The sequence below is a fragment of the Oncorhynchus kisutch genome, linkage group LG28 (genome assembly GCF_002021735.2).
Source record: "Oncorhynchus kisutch isolate 150728-3 linkage group LG28, Okis_V2, whole genome shotgun sequence".
NCBI lineage: Eukaryota > Metazoa > Chordata > Actinopteri > Salmoniformes > Salmonidae > Oncorhynchus > Oncorhynchus kisutch.
Window position 1 is genome coordinate 33829536 of NC_034201.2, and position 22482 is coordinate 33852017.

The 22482-nt window shown below is 42.0% G+C and overlaps 2 protein-coding genes across 3 annotated transcripts; one reads left to right on the forward strand and one right to left on the reverse strand.

Annotated features, from left to right (window-relative positions):
- Positions 1-857: 857 nt before the first annotated feature.
- upk2 (uroplakin 2) lies at positions 858-6649 on the reverse strand. The gene is made up of 6 exons (XM_020464042.2): positions 6506-6649; positions 2695-2855; positions 2131-2274; positions 1766-1907; positions 1604-1662; positions 858-1449 (listed from the first exon to the last, which is right to left on the reverse strand). The coding sequence occupies exons 1-6, from the start codon at positions 6625-6627 to the stop codon at positions 1307-1309; spliced, it is 771 nt and encodes a 256-aa protein (XP_020319631.2). The 5' UTR covers positions 6628-6649; the 3' UTR covers positions 858-1306.
- On the forward strand, positions 6016-22385 carry ncf1 (neutrophil cytosolic factor 1). Of its 2 annotated transcripts, XM_031808243.1 has the most exons (14): positions 6019-6271; positions 6522-6761; positions 6852-6893; positions 11843-11946; positions 12227-12307; positions 12447-12522; positions 14749-14914; positions 15708-15766; positions 15926-16048; positions 16423-16530; positions 17197-17314; positions 17498-17611; positions 17765-17940; positions 21930-22385. In XM_031808243.1, exons 2-14 carry the CDS (start codon positions 6650-6652, stop codon positions 22073-22075), a joined length of 1425 nt encoding a protein of 474 aa, XP_031664103.1. In that variant the 5' UTR covers positions 6019-6271; positions 6522-6649; the 3' UTR covers positions 22076-22385. The 2 variants fall into 2 exon arrangements, with proteins under 2 accessions (XP_020319624.2, XP_031664103.1); XM_020464035.2 differs by having other exon boundaries at positions 6016-6761.
- The last annotated feature ends 97 nt before the right edge of the window (positions 22386-22482 follow it).

Here is a 22482-nt window from a genome sequence, read left to right on the forward strand (position 1 = left end):
CACACAGAGGATAACATCCACTTTCTCCAGATTGTCCAGTCTCTCATTGCCCAGCTGGACTCTTAAGGGTATACATAGCCCCTCCTGTTGCCCACGTCTATGGTCAAGGATGTGACAAGGACTGTGTCTGAGTTGGAGGAGAGACTGGAGAAAATCTGTCAGGAAGAGGTGGAGAAGATACCTTCTAAACCCAATGCCTGGCCCACTACTCAACCCCTAGCCACAGCAGCTTGCCCCCCTGCACAGCCCCTAGCCCAGCTCCAACCTCAGCAGAGAACCCAGCTTGACCCACACTCCATGTCCTTGGGTCTTGACTCTGTGGACGTCACTATGAGCAGCAATCAGTACAAGCATCTGAAGGTGACCCTGTACAAATCAGATACGGACACCTGCTTTGGATTTAGACTCTTAAGGCGAACTAACCTATTAGAACCTATGGTAATATCAACTATACTAAACAACTCACCAACCCATGGGTGTTTGCAAGGAGATGAGGTGGTGACTGTGAAAAACGTGCTAGTGGGATATTATGATTTGTTTGAGCTCCAAGATGTGCTTGAAAGGGCTGATCTGATCATTGTGGTCTGCTGACCCTGACCGTGTGGAGAAAGGACTAGATAGCAAGTCCTGCTATAGTCTGTAGTCTCCACCTGGGCTGGATCTATACTCTGACTCCTTTGACTATGTGAGAACGCCTGCTCAGTGCACTTCGCAAGGCGATAGAGTTGAACAAGGGCTCGGATATGACAAATTATAAGAATTTGAAAATGTGTTCATTTTTATCAAAAGTTTTACAATGCTAAGAAGTTGATGTAGGCTGACTAATTATGTTTGTTGCTATTAATAATAATGAAATGTAACATTGGGAATGTTGTTTAATTTTTGCTTCCACATAGATATCATATATAATCTGTCAAAACTAAGCGGCGCAGTAAAACAAACATTTCATATTCAACATGTGAATGGTGTTATAATAATCCATCCGCCTTTGTAATTTATGACAATCAATTAACAATTAAGTGGGATTCTTAGTATGATTAACAAAAATACAATTCACTTTTCAAACCATTTGAATTCAGTCATACTCCAAATAAGCTAACACTAGACAGCAGTTGAAACTGCATTAAACACTATAATGCAAGGTTTTAAATGTACTATCAAGTTCTGGAAACAGATTCTTCATAGAATATTGTTCAAAGGTACTGTATCATTAAATAATGTGCAGTGTGCGTGTTTGCATATGAAGTATAAATGTATCCATATCAAATCTATTGTAAATTTGAAATTCAGACTTTATAGATGTGTTTTAATCCCCACCAAGGGAATGGGCAACAGTGACAATGAGGGCTACCAGCAAAATGAACATGGAAACAGACAGTATGACAGTGATGACCACCATGGCTCCACTGCGTGCTGGCAGGCCAGAGTCTATTTGGTTGGGGTCTTTGACTGAAATAAAGAGCATACAAAAACTATGTTTCAGGTTTTGTTTACTTGCAACTGGAGTCAGAAACCTGTATGTGACGGTGGTGAATACAGACTCCAGATATAAAGGTTAGTAGAATGACATAGAAAGACAATGGGTACTACTGTCTTCAAATACCTTGTCTTGTAGAGACCTCCAGAATGTTGCTCTTCTCTGCCCCTACCACATACTGAAGCCTTGAAATAAATAGAACAGCTATTTAATTGTGATCAAAAATCTTGAGAAAAAAAAGATAAATACAGGACGATGAAAATGTAAGGGGAAAATAGCTCTATCTACCTGTATGTTGAGCCAGTGGTGAGATTTGTCACTTGATAACCCAGGTTTCTGCTGGTAGTGAACTGGCCATTATTTTCAATGGTTGAGATGATGTCCCTTCTGAACCGACAGGGGAGCACTTTGAATATATTGACCAAAGTTTCTGTGGAAGGAGACATTCGTACCCCGGTACTATAAATATTACTAATGAAACAATGAAAAAATATCACTGGTTTAGTATTTTCGAAATGACCATTGTCTATTGTTACCAAAATAATATTTGGAAACCAAAATAATTGGTTTTAGCAATTGAATGGAGAGTTATGCAAGATTCCTCCCATAATCACATTTATATTAGGAGACAAAAGGCCAAAAGGAACACTCACTGCTCTCGTTGGTGTCAGTGTTGTTGTACTCCAAAGTCACACTCTGTGTTGCGAAAGCACATGGAGGCAGGCTCAAAAGTAAAGAGTCAGCAAACCTGCCTGTTACAACTCCATCTGACTCTTTCAGAAGGCTCACTTGGAATTCTAGAGTAAGCAACAATTTGGAAAAGGAATAACCACATGTTATGAATAATGAATCATCAGTGTTGCTTAAAAAAACTTCTCAAAAGACACAGTAATGCACAGTTTTTTTTTCAAATGTTTAAGATGAGGATATGTTCGATCAAATTCTGACATAATTGTGACTTTGTGTGTTACAATTTCTAAGTCAGAAAGGTTTTGACAAACTGAATATTCAATCTTATAGAAATGTAAATGTGTCACAACAGACCCTGGTTCAATTCCAGGCTATATCATAAAAGGCTGTGATGGGGCAGTGCACAATTGGCCCAGTGTCGTTAGGGTTTGGCCGGGGTAGGTCGTCATTGTAAATAATAATTTGTTTTTCACTGACTTGCCTAGTTAAATAAAGGTTAATTAAAAAAGATCAAAATCATAACATACCTGCATTTGAAAGGGTGAAAAGCATTCCAAAGAAGATGAACATTGTCCTCATTGCCGTGCTGAACAGGTGAGACTCGTGTGAACGCAACATTATATGGAATGGGAGCGCTGGAATAACTAGAATTGACCTGGACATCCGCGAATCAGGGACAAGGTGCTGCCTGGGAACAATAGAGGGAAACCAGTTTGACCAGGTTTATCTGTGTACTGTCACAACTTTTGTTTATCCTATTGTGTTTTCTTCAGCCTAATGGTCCACATAGTGTTAAACGTCCCAGTCTTATATGTAGTATAGTCCACAGGAGGTTGGTAGCACCTTAATTGGGGAGTTCATGGTAATGGCTCAAGTGGAATGGTATCAAAAACATCAAACACATGGTTTCCATGTGTTTGATGCCATTCCATTGACTCCAATTCAGTCATTATTATGAGCCGTCCTCCCCTCAGCAGCCTCCACTGGTATAGTCAGGTACTAATGAAGGGCCAATGGCTCCTGCCTTATTCCTATTAGATGAAGGTCTAGCCATTTTGTGAGATGATAAAATTTAAAGTCCTCCTGACTTCACTACATTGATGAGGGAATTTGGATGGCCCCCGCTTATGGCCATTAACCGTGTCCGAAGGCTGCAGGCATGAGCAACTTTCAGGAGTGAACCGTGCAGACATGGGATCTTCTGTTGAATCTGACAATTCATCTTGATGTTTGTACAGTTGTCACAAATAAAACTGTGAAGGAACTCGGCGTTACGCTGGACCCTGATCTCTCTTTTGACGAACACATCAAGACTGTTTCAAGGACAGCTTTTTTTCCATCTACGTAACATTGCAAAAATCTGAAACATTCTGTCCAAAAATGACGCAGGAAAAGGAATCCATGCTTTTGTCACTTCTAGGTTAGACTACTGCAATGCTCTACTTTCCGGCTACCCAGATAAAGCACTAAATAAACTTCGGCTAGTGCTAAACATGGCTGCTAGAATCTTGACTAGAACCCAAAAATGTGATCATATTACTCCAGTGCTGGCCTCTCTACACTGGCTTCCTGTTAAGGCAAGGGCTGATTTCAAGGTTTTACTGCTAACCTACAAAGCATTACATGGGCTTGCTCCTACCTATCTTTCCGATTTGGTCCTGCCGTACATAGCTACACAAGACGCAGGCCTCCTAATTGTCCCTAGAATTTCTAAGCAAACAGCTGGAGGCAGGGCTTTCTCCTATAGAACTAAATTTTTATGGAATGGTCTGCTTACCCATGTGAGAGACGCAGACTCGGTCTCAACATTTAAGTCTTTATTGAAGACTCATCTCTTCAGTAGGTCCTATGATTGAGTGTAGTCACGGAAAGGCACTGGAGCAAAGTGAACGGAAAGGCACTGGAGCAACGAACCGCCCTTGCTGTCTCTGCCTGGCCGGTTCCCCTCTCTCCACTGGGATTCTCTGCCTCTAACCCTATTACAGGGGCTGAGTCACTGGCTTACTGGTGCTCTACCATGCCGTCCCTAGGACTCACTTGAGTGGGTTGAGTCACTGACGTGGTCTTCCTGTCTGGGTTGGAGCCCCTCCTTGGTTTGTGCCGTGGCGGAGATCTTTGTGGGCTATACTCAGCCTTTTCTCAGGATGGTAAGTTGGTGGTTGAAGATATCCGTCTAGTGGTGTGGGAGCTGTGCTTTGGCAAAGTGGGTGGGGTTATATCCTGACTGTTTGGCCCTGTCCGGGGGTTTTCATCGGATGGGGCCACAGTGTCTCCTGACCCCTCCTGTCTCAGCCGCCAGTATTTTTGCTGCAGTAGTTTATGTGTCGGGGGGCTAGGGTCAGTCTGTTATATCTGCAGTATTTCTCCTGTCTTATCCGGTGTCCTGTGTGAATTTAAGTATGCTCTCTCTAATTCTTTCTTTCTCTCTCTCGGAGGACCTGAGCCCTAGGACCATGCCTCAGGACTACCTGGCATGATGACTCCTTGCTATCCCCAGTCCACCTGGCCGTGCTGCTGCACCAGTTTCAACTGTTCTGCCTGCGGCTATGGAACCCTGACCTGTTCACCGGACATGCTACCTGTCCCAGACCTGCTGTTTTCAACTCGCTAGAGACAGCAGGAGTGGTAGAGATACTCTGAATGATCGGCTATGAAAAGCCAACTGACATTTACTCCTGAGGTGCTGACTTGCTGCACCCTCGACAACTACTGTGATTATTATTATTTGACCATGCTGGTCATTTATGAACATTTGAACATCTTGGCCATGTTCTGTTATAATCTCCACCTGGCACAGCCAGAAGAGGACTGGCCACCCCTCTTAGCCTGGTTCCTCTCTTTCTTCCGAGGTTCTGGCCTTTCTAGGGAGTTTTTCTTAGCCTCCGTGCTTCTACACCTGCATTGCTTGCTGTTTGGGGTTTTAGGCTGGGTTTCTGTACAGCACTTTGAGATACCAGCTGATGTAAGAAGGGCTTTATAAATACATTTGATTTGATGCTTGATCCAACATGTTAGCCCAACACATACTGTACATTTCTGAAATCCTCATGATGTTTCCTAATCAAACAAAAAACGAATGTGGAATCTTTCTAGAGCTCCAACTTTCCGACCTGGATATCACTGACATGATTTGACCTTGTTTTTTAAATTTTTAAATCCCAGTTGTCTTGAAAGCACCATTAGTAACAATAGTTTACATTCTCTTGTCAGACCAATAAATAAAAGGGACATAGGGGTGCTGAGGGTCCTGCAGCACCCCCTAAAATAATTATTCACAAAAGTAGTGTGCTGGGCCCTTACTAGTCCTGTATTAGCAGACCGATATAGCTGTCTGTAGGGCACACAAAAAAACACCCTCAAACATCTTCCCGTGGCTATGCATCAGGATTAAGCTGTCCCAGTATATATGATGTCCCACTCTTGCCGAATTCACGCTATAGCGACCTTAAACCAACTCCTAGTAACCTTGTAAAGTGGTTTGGTTATCTTGGCAAAATACCTACTGTTGAGCCAGTAACAAGGGGGCTCAGTCAGCCCTTGAGGTTGCTTCAAGACGTTCACAAAAATTGTAGTAAAATATCCTTTCATTTTGGGTTATGATGGGGTTAGGTTAGTTGAACTAAGCACCGCAGTCATGGTTTAATATTCAATAAATCGGTAGGCCTATATTATTTAATATCAGATTGGGTAATTATACAACACATGTTTATGCTCTTAAAAGTTTGACTGCCGTTAGCAAGTAATGATTTATTTAAGTTTCAATAATATTATCAGGACTTTTATTTTGACGTTCAGAAGAACATTTCGGACCGGAAGTCCTCCTACCAACACAGATACGGAAGCGGAATGTGCGGGTTTATGGAGCGTGTTGGTTGATGTTTAGGGTCTATTTAGACGTGCAATTGATAACTCATAGGTGTACCTCATTTTAATTTAATGTTGGTGAAACACGTTCACCTAGCTAGTATGCAAAACCCCGACAATGTATTATGTGAGTAACTAGGCAACCTGGCTAAATTAAACAACAAAAGGACAGTTTAGCTAAACATACGTACTGCTACAGACAGACAGTGATTTTCAAGGAATCAATCCCAAGCCCTTTAGGTACTTATGGAGATCTGAGTTGGTATAGTTTTGGCAACAATTCCACCTGGCATATTAGAGCAAGATGAAACTTGTTAGCTAGCTCCCATATTACATCGATCCAATCCACACAGAAGCAATGCTAGGCGTAGCAGTAGGGGTTAGCTCGCTTACTAGGTAACGTTAGCTGGCGCAGAAATTATTATCGAAGGTAATGATCAGGCTAGCATAATTTGCACACAGAGTGAGACATGCCTTGTTTGATTTTCAGACCAGGTCAACTCCTGTGGTCCTGACAGCCACGGTCCAGCCCAGGGCGTACTGACGAAAGAATCTTTGACACTAGTGGACTGTTGCAAAATCCAAAGGGGGTGCATTGAGGCTCTGCATGCCCTTAACATGGGGACTGTGAGGCCGGAAGACTGCCCCCAAACAGAATCAACAAACATGACTGTCAAACAAGTGGAGACTATTGAACCAGTGCATGATGGGTTTATCGTCATATTTCCACGTAAGTGCCAGTTTTGAGAAAAACACTGCTGTACATTTTTCAACTCTTAGTTACTTTGTCCAGTCAGTTGATGTGTTCCATTTCTACTAGCTGTAGCTGTTGATGTGGAGGTTGGAGACACGGCCACTTTTGGTAAGTTACTACTGAGTGTTTCGTGATCTATTGTTGTGCCACATCAAGGCTGTGTTTATTCCAGAAACCAATAGTTGGACAACTTTGTGTATAGGTGTAGCCTACATGTTTTCTCTAGTGTCAGTCAGAGCATGTTGTGTCTAAACAGCGCAAATGATCAGTGGGTGCCAGGCTCCATTTTTTCATGAGGTTGGTTACACTTTGTCTAGTTAATTTGAACACAACCTTGTACTTCTTACACAGGGGAACACCTATCCAATATTTACATGGGGGATTATGCCTCAGCGTCAATTGACTACATACAAGAGATTTCTGAAGCAACAACAATATCTGATTGTGGAAAGTATTCTGTTCAGTCAAATGACTTGGAACCACAACAGGAAGAACAGACTGGAGAGGGCCCTTACTCAGACGGAAAGACTTCTTCTCAGTCTGTGGCACGGGGAAATTGTGGACGAGGGAGATGTTGTCCAAATGAGCCTCCTGGCACTGGACGAGGAAGAGGTCGTCCAAATGGGCCTCCCGGCCCTCATCCGTGCATAAACTGTCCAATGACTTTCACTCAGTTGGCACACTTGAGGGCCCACGAGAGAACACACACTGGGGAGAGGCCTTATGACTGCTCTGAGTGTGGGAAGCGGTTCACTCAGATAGCTCACCTAAAAGTACACCAGAGAATCCATACCGGCGAGAAGCCGTACAGCTGCTCCACGTGTGGTAAAAGGTTTGCTCAATTGGCATCCTTGCAAGTTCACCAAAGACGGCACACCGGAGAGAAACCTTTCCAGTGCAATCAATGTGACTCCAGTTTCTCTCAGTTAGCAAACTTACTAGCTCATAAGGCAAAACATATTGGCGGTGTGCCTTACCCCTGCTCTGACTGTGGGAAGGTTTTCTCTACTGCAGGGAGTCTGAAGGTGCACCAGAGAGTACACACTGGTGACAAACCTTTCCAGTGCGGTGTCTGTTGTAAATGTTTTACTCAATTAGGAAACTTGAAAGCTCACATAAAAAGACATGAAAGAAAGGGGGAGACTTTGGCTCAGTCTGACTGAGAAAGGAGGAGTAGAAATCCTGAGAATACACCAGTAGAAAATACTAGACATATACTTAAAAGCTTGTGTGGACAGAGGTCTGAATTAGGACACCTAAATTATGTCAATACAAAAACATAAGGGGTCCCTTTAAATACTTGTGTGTCGTTTCTACATGTATTTATAGATCATTTTGGATTGCAACAGTAACATAACTGATTAAGTCATCTTGTATCAGCAATTTGCTGCATAATCAAGTCTGCATTCTCTAAATGTAATACAAATAGATTTTTAAATAAATTCCACTTCGAATACCAGTATTGAAATATTTATTGGAGGCAAGATTGGACAGATCTTGGGAGAACCAGAACACGGCATAATCCGTTATTGGAAAGATTAGAAAAGACATTAAGAAAAAGGTTTGCAGTTTATTTTAGCAGCAGTGGAGCTCACGGTGATGTTGTTGGAGTGATGTTGGATGGCCACCAGGCGGCTCTTGTCCCTCAGGTCAAAGGGAATCCCAAGGCCCCAGAGCAGTGACAGGGACACTGCATTGTCTTAAGTTAGATATGGCTCCTGGAGACACTTGTCATATTAGAATAACACCATCTGACGGAAGACAATGTGTTAGAGTTCTAATTAATGTTCTGCACTTCAATTTTCACACCTCAATGTATAGACCCCTCAAACTCAACTCTGGACCTCGAAGTCAGTGTTGGGTTTCGGCGAACGCATGACTCTCGACCTTCGTCTTTCCCGAGCCCGTACGGGAGTTGTAGTGATGAGACAAGACAGTAACTACTAACAATTTGATACTACGAAAAAAGGGGGTAAAAATAATTTAAATTAGGAGAAAGAAAAGCAGCAGGCTCCGGCCCTCGTAGGGTAAGAGTTGAATACCCCTGCTATAGACTAAACACTGAGTGTAGAAAACAGAGGAACACCTTCCTAATATTGAGTTGCACCCCGTTTTGCCCTCAGAACAGCCACAACTTGTCGGGGCACAGACTACAAGGTGTCAAGCGTTCCACAGGGATGCTGGCCAATGTTGACTCCAATACTTCCACAGTTGTGTCAAGTTGGCTGGATGTCCTTTGGATGGTGGACCATTCTTGATACACACAGGAAACTGTTGAGTGTGAAAAACCCAGCAGTGTTGCAGTTCTTGACACTCAAACTGGTGCCCCTGGCACCTACTACCAAAGCACTTAAATCATTTGTCTTGCCCATTCACCCTCTGAATGGCACACAAACCGTGTCGCAAGGCTAAAAAATCCTTCTTTAACCTGCCTCATTCCCGTCATCTATGCTGATTTTTTTCCCCCCGACACCCTTTTATTTGATTGATTGAAATAAGGTCACTGGTTAGTAAGGAACTCCCCTCAGCTGGTTGTCTATGTTTTAATTCAAGGGAAAAAACAAAAACTAGCAGATACTAGGCCCTCCATGGAATGCGTTTGACACCCCTATTTTTAGGTCAAGGAGAGAGCAGGTGTTCCTAATGTTTTGTACACTGTGTAGATTAGATGTTTCACATTTTAGTTTTAACTCTAAACTGGCACACCTGATTCAATTAGTCAACTAATCATCAAGACTTTGCATAATTGCATCAGGTGTGCCTGTTTAGGGTTAAAACCAAAATGTTAAACGTCTCTGGGGGGGCCCAAAGAGAGTATTGGGAAACCCTGGATTAGACCAGGGATGGGCAACTCCAGTCCTCGGGGGCCTGATTGTTGTCACACTTTTGCCCCAGCTAACACACCAGACTCCAATAATCAACTAATCATGCTCTTTAGTTTAGAATGCAATTAGTTTAATAAAATGTGTTTGCTTGGCATTTGGAAAAAGTGACACCATTCAGGTCCACGAGGACTGGAATTGCCCATCCCTGGATTAGACAATATATTCAATGATATAGAGAAGTGGTTCCCAAACTTTTTATAGTCCCGTACCCCTTCAAACATTCAACCTCCTGCTGCGTACCCCCTCTAGCACCAGGGTCAGCGCACTCTCAAACATATTTTTTTGCCATCATTGTAAGCCTGCCACACACACACTATACAATATATTTATTAAACACAAGAATGAGTGAGAGTTTGTCACAACCCGGCTCGTGGGAAGTGACAGAGCTCTTATTGGACCAGGGCACAAGTAATATAATAAACAATAATTCTGCTCTCTTATTTATCCATCTTACATATAAAACTTTATTTGTTCATTGAAACAACTGCTGTTTGGTTTGTCTTTTGTGCTTTGTGGACTGCCGGTGACTAATTCATAGTGGTTATGTGTCACAGGTAACCCATGGGTCATAGGGGTTGGGGATGGCTTGGCAATTTACTTTACAACGTGGTCATCACAGCAATGCAAAAAGGAATGAGGTTGCATGATGGTTTTTATTTTTTTCTTCATTTATTTTGCTTCACCAGCTAGTAATCTGTTATTTGTCATTGTTATTTTGTTGTCCTCGTGGGTACCGTAAATCCCCAAAAGTCCCTGAAAGGATAGTAAAAACAAGGGACATTTTCCCTCTTGGGGACATTTCCCACATCCCCACGAGAACAAAGGCTATTTTAAACTTAGGTTTACAGTTAGTGTTATGGGGTTAGGGAAAAATATGATTTTTGAATGGAAATCAATTTTAGGTCCCCACTAGGACAGTAAAACATATGCTGTTTTTGTGTCTTTCTTTTGAAGTTACCATTCTGCTGCATCCTGTGTAAACCGTTTTTGTTTACAGTTACTCTCTACAGAATCCAGCCTAGGCTATCATTAACAGAACAATAAAACTATTATTGGAAAGAGGAAGCACACACAGCCACGATGAATTTGTTCGGGTTTCTAAACAGTTTTTTGTTCCTTTTTACCAAATTATGAAACTTTTTGAAATCACAAACCTTGCTGACGTTCAGCGTTGTAAAAGTCCCGGTGAAACCCAACATTTGTGGCAGCAAGGTTGCTGTGAACAACACTGAGGAAAATAGAAGTAAAGTATGTGCTACTATGACCCTCTGATTCATTTCTCCTAGTTATATCTTCCTCTGCATTTGGTTCAATGATCTGAATTGTATTCCCCCCTAGCCTCTCCTATGGCGTAGTCAGCTATGATTTATGGATGCTGTATTAACTGTATTAACTGTTATTTTTAGATTGAATGTTATTTTAACATTGATCAGAAGCACATATATTTGTTTAGCTCCAAGAGTCAGTCACCCCTCTGTATACACTATATCATGAAAATCCTTGTTAGTGTTAAATGTATGTACATTACCCCGATAAGTGATGCCAATAACTTAATTTCTACTGAGTAGATCTATAACAACAACAATATCTGGGGCGGCAGCGTAGCCTAGTGGTTAGAGCGTTGGACTAGTAACCGGAAGGTTGCAAGTTCAAACCCCCGAGCTGACAAGGTACAAATCTGTCGTTCTGCCTCTGAACAGGCAGTTAACCCACTGTTCCTAGGCCGTCATTGAAAATAAGAATTTGTTCTTAGCTGACTTGCCTAGTTAAATAAAGGTAAAATAAAATCTTCAGAGATCTGATCTGTTTATTTCTTTGAATCAACATTTATCTCTGTGAGATAAATCAATAAAAAGCTATTGTGAAATGCACTGTATTCTTGACTATAACACCTGAAGTATATTTGAGATGATGGCCTTGAATGAACTCTGAAATCTCACGCATGACGCATAGAAAAAAAATACTGACATTGTGAATTGACCCAATGAACTCATGGATGATGGCAATAAATAGGATCTGTGCAATAGAAGTTATTACCGTTTCTCAGTAAAAGACCAGAGTGATAGCTACATGAGGATCCCAAGGTATCTGTTGAGGGAAGACCTCCTACAGGGCGTGGCTGCTTTCTGAGCTCACTCTGTTGCTATAAAGCCATCTTCCCTTTTCACCCAGCACTGTTGATTATCACTCTTCTGCATCTCACAATGGAGGAAATCTATGTCAGGCATGTGGAGTTGCTGGGCTTTGAGAAACGCTTCTTCCCCAGCCAGCACTATGTGAGTTTGAGACTACCATTGTTGACCAAAATACACAGCGGTTCATTGGAGGTTCATGCAGTACTTGTGGTTGTTTCACAGACACAGGTTAAGCCTGGTCATAGACTAAAAAAGAATGCTCAATGGAGATTCTCAAAAGAGAATGCTTAAAAATATTTAATGACCAGGTATATTTGTTAACATTAAATTGATTTGGTGACATTTTTCATTCAGCAAAAGTCATTTCTGATGAGCATTTGATTGGATTCTTCACTTATGTTTTTGACTACTTTATCTGAAGGTCTACATGCTGATGGTGAAATGGAATGACCTGTCTGAGAAGTTGATCTATAGAGGGTATCCGGAGATCTACACCTTTCACGTGAGTAGCTGCCTCACACAACTTAATAATCTGAAGGCAAAAAGTAAGAAAGATGGAAATGGTGTAAATGCTTTTGAATGCCTGCCTTCCTACTACCCCCACTGATCTGCAGTCAGTTGATAATGTGTCTGGGTTATAGAAATCCCTGAAGGAGATGTTCCCCATTGAGGCGGGTGACATCAATAAGAAAGACAGGATCATCCCTGTACTACCAGGTGAGGACATGTATCTGCTCTACGGCTTACCCCTCCACCATGATAGCTGATGTGTGGTTAGCGTTCTGGCACTGGTTGCCTGCAGGTTATTAAGTTGTGTGAGGCAGCTACACATGTGAAAGGTGTAGATCTCCGGATACCCTCTATAGATCAACTTCTCAGACAGGTCATTCCATTTCACCATCAGCATGTGGATGAGTTGAGTTTCCACCTTACTATGTCAAGCACTTTGAGCACCTAGGTGGAAAATCATGGTTAAAGAAAGTATTGATATCTCGGCAATTTACTATAGAAGTGATGTTGTAATCCTAGTGTCCTTTGTGTGATTCCTCACGAAACCCAGGCAAAACAAATCATGATTTTCATAATGTAATCCATAGAATAGGGATTTGGAGAAAGGATTGTTGACATGTATTTGACATTTGTATCTAAAAGCATATGAGAAATAAATGATCAACGTTGGCATATTTATGACATTATTGGCCTTACCCAGGCCTCATTTAAGATTCCCTAGTGTTTCATAAATAGGTGCTACAAGGCAAACATTGGTGTCATATGAAGTTTTACTGCTTGCTCTGTAATATAAGTAGTATTTCAATTTCAATAAAAAAATATATAAATATTGACAAATATTAACAATTTTGGGGGGAATGATTTTTCAATATATTGTTGAAAATTATACTATGCCAATATCTCTGGGAAAAAATGGGCCATAACTTTAAAACTAGCAGAGATCCCACTCTGGAACTTTGATATGCCCGTATGTTATGTTCAACAATATATAGACAGATTCGCCAAATAAAAAATTGTATATTTTCAATATTCATGTTTTATATTTTAATATTCATACATTTATTTAAAAATACAAAAACTTACTGTAATCAAAATGCTTCTCATGTTACAGAGCAAGCGTGGTAAAGCTTCATATGACACCCATTTTTGTTTTGTAGCATTATGGAGTCTTAAAGGAGGCCTGGGTAAGGCCAAAATGTCATAAATATGCCAACTTTGATTAAAGTTGATTAATTATTTCTGTGTTATGCTTTTAGAATCTAATGTCAAATATATGTCACCAATCCTCCCTCCAAAAGGACTGTTCTATGGGTTACATTTTGTGAAGATCCCCAAAATCATGGTCCTTTTTTATTTGGGTTTTATGAGGAATCACTTCTTTGCCTATTTGCTTCATTTGAAAACATTAAAAAGTATACAGGTAAGTGATGAATGCACTTGGGTGAACAGACAAAAATAGGTAGCGTGTTTGTGTTTTTTCTCAGTCAATGCTTTGTGTAAGGAAGCACCTGCTGCTGCAATCCAGATGTGACAAATGTACTTCTCGTTTTTAAACAATTCTAATCAGTAAACCATAACTAATTCTAAATGAAATCATGGTTCTGGGTCGGATCTGATAGTGCGAGTCGGCTTGGTTGGTTTTGGTCAATACCTCCCTGCTGCAAATGTCACTCGCTCATAGTACGGCCCCTCCCCCGCCTGCTAGAGCGGCACCTCTCTCCATCCTCTCACGCTTTATCAGCTCCAGTTAATAAAAGAGCTTAAATGAATTTTCTGCTGCTTCCCACATTCGGATCAGACTGGGTCTAGATCTGACCAGGTCTATACGGAACGGGTCTCGTTGTCCTTGCGTCTGTTTGGAACGGATCTGTATTTACATTTTTTATTTATGCATGTAGGATCTGGGTGGGAAAGCCCCAGGCCCATTTTGGAACAGGTCCAACTTTTTAGACCGTGAAGACCTCTACTTTACACTTAAAAACTGATGGGTAGTGATTCTGTATGTTTAACACAGGCATATTACATATTTTACACTTTGGATTTTATCAAACATTTTAATTTCTCCCTAAAGGCAGCATGTTTTTAATCCAAAGGCTGTGACCACTTGTGATCCAAACCATATTATTTAGCACGAAAACAAAACTAACTAACACAAGGACTTTCCCTCAACAGGGCTCAAGTGGTTATTAAGGTTATGTTGATGCAACATGGGAAAGCAGAAGTTGCAGACAAACCTGATAAATTGCAGACAAACCACATGAGATTTGTTTGGAACTTCTGCTTCCCCATGTTGCATCAACACAACGTTAAACTTGAGCCCTGTTGAGGGAAAGTCCTTATGTTAGTTTGTTAATTCCATTAGAAGGAATTGAGGATCTATGTTTTCTCCCTTTCCTTTGGTCCCTCATTCCCTTTGGTCCCTCCTTTCCTCAGCGCCAAAGTGGTTGGACAACCAAAAGAGCACAGAGACCAGGCAGAGCACTCTGGCTGAATATTGCAGTTCTCTCATCAACCTGCCCCCCAAGATCTCCCGCAGCCAGCTGGTACGCAGCCTCTTCAAGGTCCGACCGGAGGACGAGAACCCACCCGCTCAACACCCGTCAGTACAACTACAAGCAGTCTCACTACACTGTAGCTACATTCTGATTCTCTACCCTTCTCCATACATTTACATTTTAGTCGCCACTCTTATTCAGAGCAAATTACAGTAGTGCATACATTTGAATACTTTTGTACTGGTCCCCCGTGGGAATCAAACCCACAAACCTGGCACTGCAAGCGCCATGCTCTACCAACTGAGCTACACGAGAAATATGTACTCGTACACTCGCCATTATGGATTTAAAAATAATTGACTGGTATGAGGAATATGGTGGCAACTCCCTCCAGCCATGAATGCACCAATCCATTGCTTTTAAATACATGCGGAGGAGTGAACCAGACGAGGCTGGTGGACAGAGCTATATGAGGATGGGCTAATTGTAATAGCTGGAATGGAATAAATGGAATAGCATCAAACACATTTACATCGAGCCGGTCCCCCTATAGCTCCTCCCACCAGCTTTCCATTGAATTAAACATTGTACACCGTTCTGTCATACTGAACACACCCCTGGAGAAGGGTAAGGAGTTGGAACGCAGCCTGTTTCATTCCAGGAAGATGTTCCCTTCCCTCTTCTCTCGTTCACCCCCTTCACAGATCTGATAGGACTGGATGGGTGAAAAGCAATATGGCGGAAACTCAGTGGAGTTATTGCTTACGCCTACCCTGTTGTATCAGATCCATGAATGGAAATGAACTGGGGAAGTGGACAGCTTCCTGGAATGAAATTCAGCCTGTATTACTTTTTACTTCTGGATTGATAAGTGAGTTCTCAATGTTTCCTATGTAGTTTAAAAAGAAATGAGACCTTTGTGGTGTCCAATGACAAGACGAGAGACAACACTTCTGGTAAGAGCCTGTCTCTTGTCTTTACCCTTTTTATTAACCCACTAATAGACATACTTTTCTAGCCAAACTTGAGGGAATATGGGCTCTCGTGTGCTATAGTCCTGCTATAAAGAGATCTACCGTAAAGATTTAAGAGTGTAATTTTTGTCGTCTGTTCAGAGATCTCTGGCCCCATCATATTGGAAAGCTACAGGGTGATTGCTGACTACAGCCACACCTCCAAGTATGAGATCACCCTGCATATTGGAGACTTGGTGGAGATTGTGGAGAAAAGCCCAAATGGTGAGTGTCGACCCAAAGAATGGGCCCAGTCAAGAGCAAAGCCATCTGAAAATGTAGTTGTTGTAATATCAGGGTGTTGTAGTCAGTGTACACTAGATGACAGCACCAAGCATGAACCATGAACATTTAGCATGAAATGATAGGCACAAAAGTGTGCATGTGACAATGTGCACTGAATGCAACATACATGGTGATCCCTAAGGTGATCAACCTATTGCTGCTCCTGGGTGATGTTCAATAGGCACAAAACAGAAGACAACAGACTGAAACAGGGAGAGAGTATCTGGACCTACCCCCAAAAACGTTTAACATTGCATTCCCTACTGAACATGACCTTAGTGTTCACTTGACCTTTGACCCCTCTACCATGGCAGGTTGGTGGTTCTGCCAGTGTGATACCAAGCGGGGCTGGGTGCCCGCCTCTTACCTAGAGCCCCTGGATGGACCAGAGGAGTCGGAAGAAGCCGATCCCAACTACGCAGGCAAGTCTCCCCACTTGCCAGGGCTCCAGCTAAAATAAGAGCCAGGGAGGATAATGGTGTCACTAGTGATGGGGGGGATCGATAGTTACATATTGGGATATTATTTTTGACGATACATCGTATAGTTTTGACAATATCGCAATATTATTTTTACGCTAGTTGGATGTACCTGCACCCAAACTCGTTTTTCTTTCATAGCCTGTTTTCCATTTTCTTTTTAAATAGGGGGCCACTTATTTCCATGATTGAGCAAAACTTATTTTCTCATGGCTCTCTCTTGTTCCTCTGCAGCAGACATATGGTGACAATATGTTTGGAATATCGAATCGCAATGAAATCATAGTATTGAATCACAATACATATAGAATTGTGAGAATCTCAATACATATTGTATCTGCACCTAAGTATCGTGGTAATAGCTTATCATGAGGTCCCTGGCAATTACCAGCCTTACTATCTACATTTTAGTCATTTACATTTTTATCTAATATCTGTTGATTCGTGATACTGTTTTCAGTGAGGTCTCAGGAGATTTGTTAAGTTTTGTGTTCGCAGTGTACATAGTATAATATCAACTTTATCCGAAACAAACTTTAAGAAGTTAGGGAAGTCTTTCTTCTAGGTGGTAGACGAGCTCATAATTCCAATGTGTGTTTGTCCCCACAGGAGAACTCTACATAACCACCAAAGCCTACAAGGCAGCACAAGATGATGAGCTGACTCTTGAGACGGGGGAAACTATTGAGGTCATTCACAAGCTCCTGGATGGATGGTGGGTGGTCAGGTATGTAGGCTGATTCTGTACTCTTCTACTCTTCCCTCTATCTATTCATCTCTATGAAAGTCAGTCCACAGTCAGACAGCTGTTTGGATCAGTAGTAACTTACATATTTTCTACTGTTGTATCATGTAGCCACAAACACACAGTGTTTCTAAGTGCTTGTTGGGTGCATATTGTCTCGGATAGGAAAGGAGAGGAGACGGGACACTTCCCCTCAATGTTTCTCTACAGAACTGGAGAGAAGAAGGAGATGGTGTCGGAAGAGCTTGTGATGAGAAGACAGACACCCCCACCCAGACGGTAGGACTGCGAACTTCAGGAAATGGATAAAGAAAGTTATGAGAGCATAAAAACTCAGACGAGTACCTAGTCTTTCCTCTATTGATACTTCTCTTTTTAACGTTTTCTTTTAACTTCTCATTTCCTCTTTACACATTTCCTTTTGGCTTTCAGTTCAACAATCCGCAATGCACAAAGTATTCACAGCAAAGGGCGCCAGCGCATCAGCCAGGACACGTACCGCAGGAACAGTCGCCGCTTCCTGCAGCAGAAGGGTGGCCGGCCCAATCAGCCCAGGAAGACGTCCAAGGCCTCCACACAGTCCCCGCTGCAGGACTGGAATAACAGAGGTATACCTAGGGTTGCGAAGGGAGGGTATATTACTGAAAACTTTCCAAGTTTACCAGTAAACTACTAGAATTTTGGTATCAGTTCAAGGATTTTATGTCATCTATAACAAGACATCTAGTGGCCATTTTGGGTACTTCAGATTATCACAGGTGTCTTATAATCTCTGTCCCTCTGTGTGCCTTTATCACATGCAAAATATATTAAATAATTGAATAAGATTTAAAAATAGAATGACAAAGTTGTAAAACATTATCCTAAATAAAAAAACATCAACATAGTCAATAGCAGAGGGTTTCAGTATGAAACACTAAACAAAAATATAAATGCAATGTTAAGTGTTGGTCCAGAATTTCATGAGCTAAAATAAAACATCCCAGAAATGTTGCATATGCACGAAAAGCTTATTTCTCTCAAATTGTGTGCATAAATGTGTTTACATCCCTGTTAGTGAGCGTACATCTCCTTTGCCAAGATAATCCATTCACCTGACGGGTGTGGCATATCAAGTAGCAGATTGAAGAGCATGATCATTACACAGGTGCACCTTGTGCTGGGGACAAAAGGCCACTCTAACATGTGCAGTTGTCACACAACACAATGCCACAGATGAGGCCGGATCAGTCACTTGAAATAAATTAGGCCCTAATCTATGGATTTCACATGACTGGGCAGGGGCGCAGCCATCGATGGGTCTAGGAGGGCAAAGGCCCACCCACTGGAGAGCCAGGCCCAGCCAGTCAGAATACATTTTTCCCCACAAAAGGGCTTTATCCGTTTCATCAGGGTCTCAGACGATTCCACAGGTGAAGAAGCCAGATGTGGAGGTCCTGGGCTGGCATGATTACACATGGTCTGCTGTTGTGAGGCTGGTTGGATGTACTGCTGAATTCTCTTAAACAATGTTGGAGGCGGATTATGGTAGAGAAATTAACATTAAATTCCCTGGCAACAGCTCTGCTGGACATTCCTGCAGTCAGCATGCCAACTGCACCTGCCCTTAACTTGAGAAATCTGTGACATTGTGTTGTATGGCAAAACTGTACATTTAGAGTGGCCTTTTATTGTCCCCAGGACAAGGTGCACCTGTGTGATGATCATGCTGTTTAAATCAGCTTCTTGATATGCCACATCTGTCAGGTGGATGGATTATATTGGCAAAGGACAAATGCTCACTAACAGGGATGTAAACAAATTTGAGAGAAATGCACAAAAAGTGTATATGGAACATTTCTGGGATCTTTTTTTTTTCAGCTCATGAAACATGGGACCTACGCTTTACATGTTGCGCTCATATTTTTGTTCAGTATGTTTGTTGTCAATAGATCCAGGCAAGCTCCGCTCTAGTCACTCCTTTACAGCTCAGCTGTAAGGAACTTTGTGACAACTGATGTAAAAAGGGGGCTTTATAAAATAAATTGGATTGAGCTCAATCTAATAATCCCACGTGTTTGAAAGATAGATACTACCCCGTCCGAGACCCTGCTTCAAACAGTATCGGCAATGGCCATCCCGGAGATGTACACTGAGTATACCAAACATTAGGAAGACCTTCCTAATACTGAGTTGCACCCCTCCCCCGCCCTCTTGCCTTCAAAACAGCCTAAATTCGTCGGGGCATGGACTCTACAGGGTGCCGAAAGCGTTCCACAGGAATGCTGGCCATGTTGACTCCAAGGCTTCCCACAGTTATGTCATGGTTGCTGGTTGGATGTCCTTTGGGTGGTGGACCATTCTTGATACACATGGGAAACTGTTGTGTGAGTTCTTCACACAAGAACCTGGCACCTACTACCATACCCTGTTCATAGGCACTAAAATATTTTGTCTTGCCCATTCACCCTCTGAATGGCACACATACACAATCCATGTCTCAATTATATCAAGGCTTAAAAATCCTCCTTTACCTTGTCTCCTTCCCTTCATCTACACTGATTGAAGCGGACTTAACAAGTGACATCAATAAGGGATCATAGCTTTCAACTGAAATTACCTGGTCAGTCTATGTCATGGAAAGAGCAGGTGTTCTTATAGTTTTGTATACTCTGTGTGTATTGCAGTCTCCATAAAAGTAGTAATGCGTATGCCCCGACCACCTGAGGATTTAGCTTTTCCTGTGTTTTGAGGGGTGCAAATTCTACTCACTTAAATATCACTGGATTGATTGCTTTCATTTTACTCTTGCGACTATTTCCTACTCTTGCGTGTCATATATCTATATATATATATATATGACACGCAAGAGTAGGAAATAGTTGACCTTAATTGCCTACCGTTTGTGTATATATATATACAAACGGTAGGCAATTAAGGTCACAGTTATGAAAACTTAGGACACTAAAGAGACCTTTCTACTGACTCTAAAAAACACCAAAAGAAAGATGCCCAGGGTCCCTGCTCATCTGCAGATATGGCCATGTCCGCACTGTGAGACGCCTAAGACGGCACTACAGGGAGAAAGGACGGACAGCTGATCGTCCTCGCAGTGGCAGACCACGTGTAACAACACCAGCACAGGATCGGTACATCCGAACATCACACCTGTGGGACAGGTACAGGATGGCAACAACAACTGCCCGAGTTACACCAGGAACGCAGTGCTCAGACTGTCCGCAATAGGCTGAGAGAGGCTGGACTGAGGGCTTGTAGGCCTGTTGTAAGGCAGGTCCGCAACAGCGTCGCCTATGGGCACAAACCCACCGCCGATGAACCAGACAGGACAGGCAAAAAGTGCTCTTCACTGACGAGTCGCAGTTTTGTTTCACCAGGGGTGATGGTCGCATTCGAGTTTATCGTCAAAAGAATGAGCATGACACCGAGGCATGTAATCTGGAGCGGGATCGATTTGGAGGTGGAGGGTCCATCATGGTCTGCGGCGGTGTTTCACAGCATCATCGGACTGAGCTTGTTGTCATTGAAGGCAATCTCAACGCTGTGCGTTACAGTGAAGACATCCTCCTCCCTCGTGGTAACCTTCCTGCAGGCTCATCCTGACATGACCCTCCAGCATGACAATGCCACCAGCCATACTGCTCGTACTGTTTCGGGATTTCCTGCAAGACAAGAATGTCAGTATTCTGCCAAGGCCAGCGAAGAGCCCAGCTCTCAATCCCATTGAGCACATCTGGGAACTGTTGGATCTGAGGGTGGAGATCATTTCCTCCTGGAAATGTCCCGAAACTTGCAGGTGCCTTGGTGGAAGAGTGGAGTAACACCTCACAGCAAGAACTGGCAAATCTGGTGCAGTTCATGAGGAGATGCACTGCAGTACATAATGCAGCTGGTGGTCACTCCAGATACTGACGGTTACTTTTGATTTTGACCCACCCTTTGTTCAGTGACACATGTCTGTGGAACTTGCTCAGTTTATGTCTGTTGTTTAATCTTGTTATGTTCATACAAATATTTACACATGTTAAGTTTGCTGAAAATAAACGCAGTTGACAGTGAGAGGACATTTCTTTATTTGATGAGTTTAGTACCCCTAGTCTAAAGAGTGCAGTTGAGCGCAGTTGTATAATTAAAAGTAGCCTAGACAGAGGAACGTGGTTAGTTGCAGCCCTATTCCACCTCTTTATGTTAATTTATTAAAGTTGCCAAACAGTATATTCAAATGAGGCCCAACTTTTAAAAATGTCATCTCAGAATATTTAAAACTACCTCATACTAAGAAAATGTATATATGTGTGCATTATAAGACAAAGTGAAATGTTACAATTAATTGAATACCTGAATTCCTACATGCCTGAACGTCATTAATTATTTGTCTCTCCCAGTACAATGTCTTATGCTATAATTCAGTCAATATCTGATGGATTAAAACAATTCTAAAAGTTTGGAGTCTCTTCATCCAATGTCCAAATGTTAGATTTATCAGAATTGTATTTTAATTATTTAGATGACCGTTGCTAATAAAAGGCCTTCATAATTCCCTAACCTCTATAGATTGACTTTCATTAATTTAGGCCTGGTTTATTGTGTTGTTTTTCAGACAACATGCCAAAGACAGCGGGCTCTAGTCCAGGGGGTGAGCTGAAAGGGGCTCCCATCATCCCCCCTCGGCCCAGTCCTGAACTCATCATGGAGCGCTGTACAGAGAACACCCGCAAGAAAGTCAGTGTCCGCAAATCGAGCTAAGCTTTAAACTGTGTGGATCTCGACTCCTGTCAGAAATGCAATCAGAGATGGGTTAATGTGCGCATTACAAGCTAAACAGCCGATAAAGCCAACCATTTGTGCCATAGAGGGCATTTTACATTTTGTTCTAAATGTTACCACTTAACTTTTTTCTTATTGTTACTTTTACGTATGCAATGTTTTTTGATAGTGTGTGGTTGTTAAATGTGTTTGACGTAGTATGCGATTTTTGGAACATAATATTAGTAATTTATTTGTTGAATTTAGCCATTTGTAACCTACCAAATAAATAATATATTCAGAAAATGTTCTGCAGTCTCTGCATTTTTATCTTCTCTGCTCATGCTCCTTGTGTGTGTATCTGTATGAATGAATGAATGAATGATTCCAGCCTGGTCGCTCCGATG